The sequence below is a fragment of the Vombatus ursinus genome, unplaced genomic scaffold (assembly GCF_900497805.2).
Source record: "Vombatus ursinus unplaced genomic scaffold, bare-nosed wombat genome assembly UNPS02004405.1, whole genome shotgun sequence".
Lineage (NCBI taxonomy): Eukaryota > Metazoa > Chordata > Mammalia > Diprotodontia > Vombatidae > Vombatus > Vombatus ursinus.
Genome location: NW_020944183.1, coordinates 35,927 through 47,348, shown reverse-complemented (window position 1 = coordinate 47,348; position 11,422 = coordinate 35,927). Strand labels below are relative to the sequence as shown.

General features: G+C 50.7%; 1 protein-coding gene across 2 annotated transcripts in view; it reads left to right on the top strand.

Annotated features, from left to right (window-relative positions):
- The window catches only part of BGN (biglycan), a 29,413-nt gene extending 18,417 nt beyond the window's left edge, over window positions 1-10,996 (top strand). The window contains exons 2-8 of one of the 2 annotated variants that reach the window (XM_027835818.1): window positions 56-306; window positions 1,275-1,387; window positions 2,378-2,591; window positions 4,559-4,669; window positions 5,381-5,474; window positions 5,663-5,801; window positions 10,120-10,996. In XM_027835818.1, coding sequence (XP_027691619.1) covers window positions 66-306; window positions 1,275-1,387; window positions 2,378-2,591; window positions 4,559-4,669; window positions 5,381-5,474; window positions 5,663-5,801; window positions 10,120-10,317 — 1,110 coding nt within the window. In that variant the 5' untranslated portion in view covers window positions 56-65 and the 3' untranslated portion in view covers window positions 10,318-10,996. Of the gene's footprint in view, window positions 1-51; window positions 307-1,274; window positions 1,388-2,377; window positions 2,592-4,558; window positions 4,670-5,380; window positions 5,475-5,662; window positions 5,802-10,119 lie in introns of both variants that reach the window. The other variant, XM_027835810.1, reaches the window with a different exon arrangement.
- Window positions 10,997-11,422: the final 426 nt, after the last annotated feature.

The window sequence follows — 11,422 nt, the reverse complement described above, 5'->3', positions numbered from 1 at the left end:
CTCTCTCTCTCTCTCTCTCTCTCTCTCTCTCTCTCTCTCTCTCTCTCCCAGGAAGACCCTCAGCCATGATGTGCCTCTGGTTTCTCAGCTCACTGCTGGCCCTGAGCCAGGCTCTGCCCTTTGAGCAAAGGGGCTTCTGGGATTTCACCTTGGATGACGGGCTGGCCATGCTCAATGATGAAGAAGCATCCGGAGCTGACCTCACCTCAGGCCTGCCTGACCTGGATGCCCTCACGCCCACCTACAGTGCCATGTGTCCCTTCGGTTGCCACTGCCACCTGCGTGTGGTCCAATGCTCAGATCTGGGTGAGAAGGTGCCCTGCGAGGGGGCCCATGGCGAACCAGAGCATGATTCAGGCCTGGAAACCATAAGCCCACACATTTCCAGGCTTTAAAAAAAATTAACTCCATGCTGTTTCTTTTATCAAATCTTGCCAAATTCTAATCTATTGCCACTAGCCCCTCCCAGGCCCCCCCCCCCCCCACTGTCTCTCTCTCTCTCTTAGCCATCCTGCTCAGGCTGCCAGACTCATCCTCCTAAAGCTCAGCTCTGATCTTGGCCTTCCTCTGCTCAAGAGCCTTCCATGGTTCACTATTACCTGCCTTCCTCTGCCTCATCTTCAAGGCTCATTATGACCCCATCCTACCTCTTCATCCTTATTTCCCCCAGCTTCCCCATAGGACCCTTCATTCCAGCACGTACTAGGCTCGTTCTTACCTTTTCCCATGTGACAGCCCCCACCCTACTTCTGGCTCCCCCATACCTCCCCATTCATCTCTTCCTGTCCTGACCCTGCCATGCACTACCAAGCAAGGACTGCTGTTTTTGCTTATGAGTAAGACTCTTCTTGCTAGCCAGGCTAAGAGGTCCCTAGGGCCAGAGTTTGGGTCTCTACTTTTCCTTACCTCCCCAACCCTCCCAGTGTAGATGAATGAGCCCAGGGCTAGACAGACATGGGAGGGAAGAGCAGCAATCTCTTAGGGTCCTTACACCAACTGGGGCCAGGAGGGCAAGGAGGAAGGGGAGGGGAAGGTGCAGACCAATGCTGATTTTATACAGCAGGAAGCTAAGGGCAGAGGCTAGAGAGGAGAAGAGGCTTAGCCAGGGTCACAGGGCCCCTTAGTAGCAGATCTGGGACTAAGAATCAGGTCTCCGAATTCCTTCCCCTCCCCCAGCTCTGGCTACCATGGCCTGGGCCTCCCATATGAGGTGTCCCTGGGCCTTGGCCTGGGATGGGGGCTCACCTGGACTGTGGCGGGGGCTCTCACCACAGGCTTGAAGACCGTCCCCAAGGAGATCTCCCCGGATACCACCCTCCTGGACCTGCAGAACAATGGTATCACCGAGCTCAAGAAGGATGACTTCAAAGGCCTCCAGCATCTCTATGTAAGGCTGGGGGCCCTATTGGGGCAGGCCCTGTTGGGGCAGGCCCGGCTGGGCCACCCAGGCTAGCCAGGTCTGGAGGCAGAGGAAAGGGAGGGCTCATGCCCCATAGCCTGCTTAGAAAGGATCTGGGTGGGGGTTTGTGGGCCTGGCTCTGGAGTTAGAAAATCTGGATTCAAATCCTGTCTCTGCTGCCTCTGTGTGACTTTGGGCAAGTCCCTTCCCTTCCCTGGGCCTCAGTTTCCTCCTCCATAAAATGAAGCCGTCGGACTAGGTGGCATCAGAGGTCCCTTTCAGCTCCAGAGCTCAGCCCCTATGAATCTATGTGCGGGGTAGCATGTCTGTATGTGACTCTTCCCAGTCCCTTCATCTTGATCCCAGAGTTGAAATATGGGACTGAGGTGGCAGCACCCAGAGAAGCCCCTTTAAGCAAGTATTTTCTCCAAGCCTGACTGAGTGTGGAGTCAAAGAAAGACTCCTTCCGGGCGGCCCCTCACCCGTCCACAGGAAGCACAGATCTACTAGAATATTATCAGGTTCAAATCTCTGGTGTCCATCAGTTTGGGCCATTTAACTTTGTGACAGGACACACGTGTGCCCTTCCAACCCTGAGAAGTAGGCAAGGCAGCCACTGTTGGGACCAGGGGACATCTGAGGCCTGGAGAGGGGCAGCGGATTGTCTGAGGTCATGTAGTCAGGCTTGGATTGACAGCCTCCTAGATCTCAGAGACTGTTCTCACCAGAGCGAGTGCCTTTGGGATAGGGTGGAGGGGTAGATGGGTGTACACTCGGGAAGGAAGTAAGGGGAGAAGGAAAAGGGCTTCCCTCTCCTTGGCAGGCTTCCAACTGATGCTGGATCACCCAGTTGACCAACCATAGTCGGCCATGTTGGAGAAGGAATTTTTGTCCTTGGTGGGCTAGTTGGCCTTGGAGGGCCTTTCCTGCTCCAGGAGTCTGTGACCTAATGGGTCTTGTCCTTCTTCCTTGTCTCAGGCTCTGGTGCTGGTAAATAACAAGATCTCCAAAATCCACCCAAAGGCCTTTAGCCCACTTCGAAAACTGCAGAAGCTCTATATCTCCAAGAATCACCTGGTAGAGATCCCCCCAAATCTGCCCAGTTCCCTGGTGGAACTGAGGATTCACGACAACAAAATCAAGAAGGTATCCAAGGCGGTGTTCAGCGGGCTCAAGAACATGAACTGCATTGGTGAGTGGGCCTTAACCTCCCCCCACCCCGTCACCCCCACCCCCACATATATGAACGTGCCTACGTGGGCTGTGGACATGTCATCCTGGGCTCATCTGATCGAGGAGAAGACCCCTAGCAGCTAGAGTGTACCAGCCCAAGCCCTTCAAGACTAGAGAATGTCGGGGTAGCTAAGTGGCACTACTGTGGATAGAGCACTGACCCTGAAGTCAGGAGGACCTGAATTCAAATCTGGCCTCAGACCAAACACTTGACACTTACTAGCTGTGTGACCCTGGGCAAGTTACTTAACCTCAATTGTCTAAAATAAATTAAAAAACAAACAACAGGTATTTTAAAAAAATCATCCAAGAGGCAGCTAGGTGGCGCAGTGGATAGAGCACTGGCCCTGAAGTTAGGAGGACCTGAATTCAAATCCAGCCTCAGACCAAACACTTGACACTAGCTGTGTGACCATGGGCAAGTCACTTAACCCCAATTGCCTAAAAAAAAAAAAAAAAAAAAAGACTGGGGAATGTCATAGGGAGTCTGACAAGCATGAGAGACAAGGACACCAAAGTGTGTGTGTGTGTATGTATGTATGTAAGGGCTTAATCACTTTACTCAAAACAGAGGCCCTCGGGCTCTCAATCAATTCCTATTGACTCTTAATTTGCACATACCTCTAATGAGCTTATCGATCTAGTTTCCCAGCCCACAGAAAATTAGAAACAGTAAATTATGTTGGGATAAGAGTGGGAGGAGAGGGAGAACATGCTAAATAGAAGTAGGCATGTTGACAGCAGTTAGAAGTGTTCACTGATAGCATGGCAATGAGAGAGGAAAGAGAAAACTCTGCACTATTATATAGCTCTACATACTTCGGCAGCCCAGAAGGAGACATTATATTTCAGCTTAGGACAACAGTGAATGTCGTTAGGATGGTTCCAAGTCACCGAGGAAATGTCAGATTGTGGTCAGTGTTAGAAACATTTCCCATCCCCAACAGTTGGCCTGGTCCTTAGCCTCTAACCCTGACTCTGGCTTTGGTGTCATTCTTTTTTTTTTTTTTTTTTTTTTTTGATGAGGCAATTGGGATTAAGTGACTTACCCAAGGTCACACTGCTAGTAGGTGTCAAATGTCAAATGTCTGAGGTCGGATTTGAACTCTGGTCCTCCTGACTCCAAGGTCGAAGCTTTATCCACTGCGCCACCTAGCTGCCCCTTTGGTGTCATTCTCGTTCTCTCTTCTAGCTGGGGAAGAAGGATGGAAGAGAGGTTCAGAAAGACCTGCGAAGGTGTGGCCAGCTGTGGGGAGGCGGGGCTTGAGGCAGAAAAGCCAGAGTAAGGGTGGCCGGATGTGGGTTAGGGGAGGTTTAGGAAGGCAGAGGGGAGCTTTTCAGCCCTGGGATGGGCCTCACTGGCTTGCCCTTTCCCTCCATCTCTTTCTTCTCTCTCCCCTCATCTTTTCTCAGAAACTTTACCCCGTGTTTCTCTTACTTCTCCTTGACTCAATGTGTCTCTCCCTTTCTCTGTCTTTATGTCTCAGTCAACCACTTCAAATGATCATATATTCACAAAGTACCTACCATATGAACAAGAGCATCCCTATCCAGCAAGGAGTTTATGATCAAAGGGGTAGACATAGGACATGGGCACAAATAATTATGCAGCAGAATAGATGAGGTTAAGCGCAGAAGAGAGATTGTAGGAGACACTGGAGGTCTGAGGTAGGAGAGAAAGCACTTTTGACCAGGAGGATGGGTGAAAGCCTTAGAGGTGGATGTTTCAGACTTGCTGGTATGGGGAAAGATTGGGAGAGAAGGCTGAGGATGTGGAGGTAGGGAAGGTTCTGGCTATACAGGTCCTTGTGCTTGGTCCCTCAGCCAGGTTCTGACCCTTACGGACCTAGGCAGGTCTGCTAACCCTTTGTCCTGTTCTGCTATCTTGGCTAACCTTTCGTGGACTATGGGTTTCATTTCTTTCAGAGATGGGAGGGAACCCCTTGGAGAATAGTGGTTTTGAACCTGGAGCCTTTGATGGTCTGAAACTCAATTACCTTCGCATCTCGGAGGCCAAGCTCACTGGCATCCCTAAAGGTAACTGCCTCTTTCCCACTCTTTGAAAGTCTTATCCAGAGAAATAATTCTGCCCCCCACATCCCTAGGAAGCCTAGAGCTGGAAGAGACCATGGAGATCATCTATGCCAACCTACTCCCTTAATCCTACAGAGAATATCGGGTAGAGTTGGGGCTTAGCCAAGGTCAATGAAGGTCTTCTAACCTCCAGGCCAGGGCTCTGACTGCCATGTGCTATTGCCAGGTCCCAGAGCCATGCTAAGCGTGCTCCACATGGTGCCTTCCCTCTGGGGTAAGAAGGGTGGCAGGTGGTTACAGGGCAGCAGGGTCCCCTCCATACACTGGCCCTTCCCAATCGGGGATTGGCATGAGCCTATGTGGTAGAGGTATGTATGTATGGGAGGGTGACAATTCTCCCCTCATCCCAGCCTTCTCCTGTCTGAAATTTTGCCTCCTTCTAAGTCACAGATAGGTCAAAACACAACAGCCCCCATTAAGATGAATCCAGGAGTCCCGGGAGAATAATTGAGGGTCTTTGTGCTGCCCCCTACTAGTGCTCTTTTTGCAGCTCTTCTCTTCTCAGAGAGTGCCCGTCAGCCTCTCAGACCCTCCTCTGTTCCCCCCCATTTTCCCCTGCCATCTCATACGGAGTTGTGTGGGACAAGATTGGGTCTGACTCCCAGTAACATCAACCCTTCCGTCCCCATCCCCAATGTCCTCTTTTGCCTCCAGATCTGCCTGAGACTCTGAATGAACTCCATCTGGACCACAACAAGATCCAGGCCATTGAGTTAGAGGACCTTCTCCGGTACTCCAAGCTCTACAGGTCAGGCCCGGGGGTGGCTGAAGTGATCATGGGTAGCAATGCCTCTTGCCTCCCCCTTCCCATAAAGAGGACAGTTCACTATGACAAGACAGAGCCGTTGGAGATGAGGAACAGGCCTGCCAGCTAAGAATGGTGTCCCCTACCTTCCCACACTTCTAATTCAGTCTTTGCTCTCACTCTCATTCCAGGTTGGGCCTGGGACACAATCACATCCGAATGATTGAGAATGGGAGCCTGACCTTCATGCCCACCCTGAGGGAACTCCACTTGGACAATAACAAGCTGGCCAAAGTACCCCCGGGCCTCCCTGACCTCAAATTCCTTCAGGTGAGAGTAGGCCAAACCCAGTGTCAATTCCAGTTGACCCTCTGGGCATTCTCTGTGGGCATCAGGACTCATTTGTTTACATCTCTAACCTCTCCATTTACCTTGGTCAATACAGGAAGGGAAGCCCCTTCCTTGCTCCAAGCTGAAAGCCTGACAAGGTAAACCTTGCAAGGACCCAAGCTGTGTTCAGTCATGTCCAACTGTTTGTGATCCCATTTGGGGTTTTCTTGGCAAAGGTACTGGAGAGGTTTGCCATTTCCTTCTCCAGCTCATTTCACAGATGAGGAAACTGAGACAAACAGGGTGAAATGACTTGCCCAGGGTCACACAGCCAGGAAGTGTCTGAGGCCAGATTGGAACTCAGAAAGATGAGTCTTCCAGACTTCAGGCCCAGTACTCTGTGCACTGTGGCGCCACCTAGCTGCTCTTAGAAGAGACCTTAAGAGACCTTCTAAACCAGCCTCCTCGTTTTAGAGGTGAGGAAACACATCCAGGGGGCAGGTGACTTGCCCAGAGTCACACAGCCAGGAAATGTGTCAGGCCACATTGGAACTTGGGAAAATGAGTCTTTCTGACTCCAGGTCCAGCACTCTGTGCCTTTTGGCACCACCTAGCTGCCCAAAGGGGCCAAGAGGAAATGCTATCTATCTAGTCCTAGCATGGAGGAGGAAGGGAAGACCAGGACAGGCCAAGATGCAGAGATGAGCTGGTCTCTCAGTTCTACTCCAGGAAGGTCCCCACAAGGTAATTGTTTCATTGGGTTGGAAATTAATCTCCCAAGCACTGTCACACATCTCTATTTCTATGGAAAAATAGAAGCAAGCTTGATTCTAAGGTCAGATCTGGGAAGAGGGGTGGGCAAGCAAATTCCCTGCTAATTTGCCACTAAAATCCACAGCTTCACCCCTTTCCATTAGTATAGATTCCCATCTAGTAAGGACTGAAAATATTTATATAATGCTGGAAGCTTTGCCAAGTACTTTACATTGTCTCACTTGACCCTCACCACCACCATGTGAAATGGGTACTATTGTTATGCCTATTTTACCAATGAGGAAACCGGGGTCAGAGAAGGAACAGGGCTTGCCCAGGGTGCATGGGGGCAGGATTCTGGCCCAGGTCTTCCAGACTCCAGGCCCAATGCTCTATCCACAAAATCATGCAGCAGCGTAAGGTCAGCTGGAATGAAGAAAGCCTCTGCCTGGCCTCACTCCTCCCTCTCTTTCATACCAGGGGCAGGCATTATTGGCTATATGACGACAAACTGACAAGTTAAGGCCTCTTCTGACTGTACAGAGAGAGGCTGGGGTGGGGGAGAGCCCCAAAGAACCCTGGGAGAGGTAGCCTTTAAACTATAGACATGAGTCCTCAGGCTCCCTTGGGGCTCTGAAGAGAGCCAAAGGTTCACCAAACCTCAAGCTTCCCTGAAGAAGGAGAGTACAGGACTCATCCCAGCTCTGAAGAAAGGGAAAAGCAAACCCAGAGTTTGAGGGGCAGCATGGCTGTAGTGCACAGAGCTCTGGGCCAGGAGTCAGGAAGACTTGAGTTCAAATCCAGCCTCAGACACTCGCCTATAGTGTGGCCCTGGGCAAGTCACTTCACCTCTGTTTCAGTTTTTTCACCTGTAAAATGGGGTCAGAAGCCATCTAGACCTCTGAGGCCCCTTCCAGCTCTAGCTTTAGGATCTTATGATTCCCTCCTGGGGCTCTGAAGGGAGCTGGGCAGGGAAGGGGGAGGCTCACTTCTGCCCTGCCCCTCCCTTGCAAAGACATCTTAGACTCTCTCAAACATGTATATGTTTGGGGTCTGACTTATTAGGAGATACAGGCCAGGGTCCAAGCCTGACAGCAGCAGTGTGAAGACCTGGCCCCTTGGGATTAAGGCCTTTCCTTTCTCCCTTCCCCTTCCCCAAAGAGCTCTGGCCTGGGAAATAAGAGACCTGGGTTCTAGTACTGGGTCCTCAATCTGCCACTGGATTCTCTGAGGGCAAATGGATTGAGCTGCCCTGGGGAAAGTGAGTTCCTGAATTTCTCCAAAGGCCCCTGTAGCCCTGACATTCTGTGACTCCGTGAAAGAAGACCCTAGCCCCCTCACTGTGCCTTTGAAAAGGGAATGGAGGGACCTCCAGCTGTGGCCATCTGGTGCTGGGGGAGGTGCAGAGAGGGACCAGAGCCCCGAGCCTGGCCCTGCCGCCCCACATTCCACATCCACTGGACAACGGCGCCCTCTGGTGGTCAGAGAAGATGCTTCCTTTTTCTTCTCAGAGATGCTCTCACTTTAAAATGAGAGACAGAGACTGAGAGACAAAGACAGGGAGATTTTCTTTTTCCAAAGAGACTCCTTTCACCTTTCTGCTATATCCCATGTAGCAAAGGAATGTTCCTCATTTCTACTTTCAAATTTCCCAGCCTGTGCCCTCTCAACCTTGGGCTGCCCATTGCAGCCTGGGATTATTCAAGACCTACTTCAGCAACCTTTTGGCTTAGCAGAGAAACATCTCAAGAGTCCCAAAGTCTCAGAGAGGAGAGGGACCTTAGATCCCAACTAATCCTCCTCTCTAGTGCTTCTTCCTCATCTTCTGAGCTGTTCAGGTGATGTCCAGTGGCTACTGACTCTGAGAGCTCTGAAGGGGAGGGGGAGACCCAGGTGATTAAGAATTTCCCCCACCACAAGTATCTTTGTTTGAATCTACGGGGGTGGGGGAGAGGGAGAGAGGGAGGGAGGGAGAGAGAGAAAGAGAGAGAGAGAGATACAGAAAGAAAGAGATACAGAGAGAGATACAGAGAAAGAGATGTAGAGAGAAAGATGCAGAGAGAGAAAGAGAGACAGAGAGAGAAAGAGAGAGATACAGAGAGAAAGAGAGAGATACAGAGAGAAAGAGAGAGATACAGAGAGAAAGAGAGAGATGCAGAAAGAGAAAGAGAAAGAGAGAGAGGGCACTCTCTGCCCACTTTGGGGCAGCTTTCATTATGAGCAAATTTTTTCTGTTGTTTGTTCAGTCATTTTTCAGTTGTGTCCAACACTCCATTAACCCTATTTGGAGTTTTCTTGGCAAAGATACTGGAATGGTTTGCCATTTCTTTCTCCAGCTCATTTTACAGATGAAGAAACTGAGGCAAACAGGGTTAAGTGACTTGCCCAGGGTCACTCAGCTAGGCAGTGTCTGAGGCCAGATTGGAACTGAGGAAGATGAGTCTTCCTGACTCCAGGCCTGGAGCTCTGTCCACTGCATCACCACCTAGCTGCCCTATATCTTTCAGTTTCTCCCTAAATCATCTCTCTTCCAGGTTAAACACCCTGAGATCATCAAAAGATTTGTGATTTTAGAACCAGAAGGGCCCCTCAAAAGCTAGTGTGGGCCCCTCATTTGTCACAGGAGGGAACTGAGGAGAGGACGAGTACAATGACTTTCTGTTAACCTTAAGCACCATAGAAACATCTGTTGTTTTCCAAGCTCACTCAGACAGCAAGTGGCCAAGCTAGGATTTGGTCCCAAATCTGCCAACACTAAATTCACGTCTAGATACCGCAAACCCCTATACCTAGGAATGATGGCACCTGGAACACTGAAGTATGATGACTCCTGTGTGTGGTTGAGGCAAAAAAGGGGACAGAAGGCATGGGAGTATGGGAGCTAAGGAACCCAGAGACCTGGGTATTCAAAGGAAGCAGCTTGGGGGTAGACAACAAGGTGGTGATCGAAGCATTGAACTTTTAGGGAGGAGGGAGAATGAATGACTTGGGCAGTTCCTAGAAACCACCAAAAACCTGCACAGGAGAAAAAAAAATTTTTAAAGACAAGAAGTGGCCAAGAAGTCCAGTTCTCCTTCCTGGCCCTGGGGGGGTCAGGAAAGGAGGAGCAGCCTTGGGCTAGGGGGCCAATAGAAGTGGTGCCTTCAAGGAGAAAGTTAAGCTTCACTGAACATTAAATGGAAGGAGTCCCAGAGAAAGCTCTCACATGAAGGGGAGGAGTTTGTTAACAATAAAGGAGGGTTCCATAGGACAGAGTGGAGAAAGCAGGCAGAGAATCGAGGAATTGGGAGAATGGGGGGGGGGGAGACAGTGTCCATCTTTGCCACTGATTCACCACTCTCATCTTGCATGCATCTCAGGCTAGGCAGGGCATTAGAGGAAAGGCGCTGTCATAGGAAAGCTGGCCCAGGGAGAAGGGCATGAGAGCCACAGGCCCTTGGGGGTCCCCAGGAAGGGGAGGAAAGAAGCATGTCCCTCCATGTTGGCCTCTGGGGCAAAGCCCCCACTGGGGGCTTAGCAACACGCATATTAACAAGGCCTCTCCTCCCTCCCACACTCCTGACAGGTGGTCTATCTTCACTCCAACAACATCACCAAGGTGGGCGTTAATGACTTCTGCCCCGTGGGCTTTGGTGTAAAGCGGGCCTACTACAACGGCATCAGTCTCTTCAACAACCCTGTGCCCTACTGGGAGGTGCAGCCAGCCACTTTCCGATGTGTCACTGACCGCCTGGCTATCCAATTTGGCAACTACAAGAAGTAGTGAGGAGGGGGAGGAGGCAGCAGGACCCCCTTGGGAAAGAGACCCGGCTGAGAAGGGAGAGAACAGGAGAGAGACACAAAGAGGGTATAGGAGGAGGCAAAGCCATGCGTAAACCCAAATCCCAACGGCCTCACCCTTAGCCCAGACCTTCATCCACACTTGAACCCCAAACTCCAATCGAATGCGAATTTGAATTCCCAACTGCCTTGCAAACGTGTCCCAGCCCCTAGCCCTGGTCCTCAGTGAGAGCCATCTCTTTTTGGTTTCTTTGCTCTCCGGCTCCCTGACCTCCTACCACATCCAAGGCTATAGTTGAATATAGATAGAGGTGAGGGAGCTTGGGAGAGGCAAGGGGCAGGCAGCCATGTCGCAAAGCTGGGAGCCCTGGCCTCTAGCTTTCCAGCAGAATCCTTCCCCAGATCTGGTACTTTCTGGAGAACCAGGGAGACAGCCAGCCTGGTTAGGGTTTCCCCCCCCCCCCCCTACTCTCCCCACCCCAATCCGACCGAATCTCCAAAGCTCTAGTTCTGGGCATTTTGTTTATGTGGTTCTATGTTGGGTAGAGTTTAGTCCCAGTGTGTACCCCAGCAGGGATGTCTCTCTCCTCACCTTTATCCCTTCCTTGGCTCTTTCCTCTGCTCTTTCTCTACTTCCCCATTCTCCTCTTTCCTTTCTGTGTCTTCTTTCTCTTCTTCTCCATCTTTTCTTTCCCTTCTTTATTTCTCCTCTTCTCTCTCCTGGTCTCTCTCTCTCCCCTCTTCCCTTTTCCCCTTTCTCTTGACTCTCCTCTCTATCTTCTCTTCCACTTTCCTCTCTTAGTTTCTCCTCTCTTCTATCTTCTCTTCCTCCATCTTCTCGTTTCTGTCTCTTCTCCCAGGTTCTGCCACCTTTCTTCCTCTTTTCTCTCCTTCCTTTCTTTGCTTCCCCTATCCGTTCTTCTCTGCTCCCCTTTTCTCTTTCACTTTCCCTTCTATTTTCTCTATCTAGTTTCTTTTTATCTTTCCCTTTCTCCTTCCACCCCAGCCAAAGTGGCTCTCTTCCTCTCCCCCTACCCCTTCCTGTCTTTCCCTTCCTGTTTTTCTCTGCTCTTCCCTCTACTCTGATT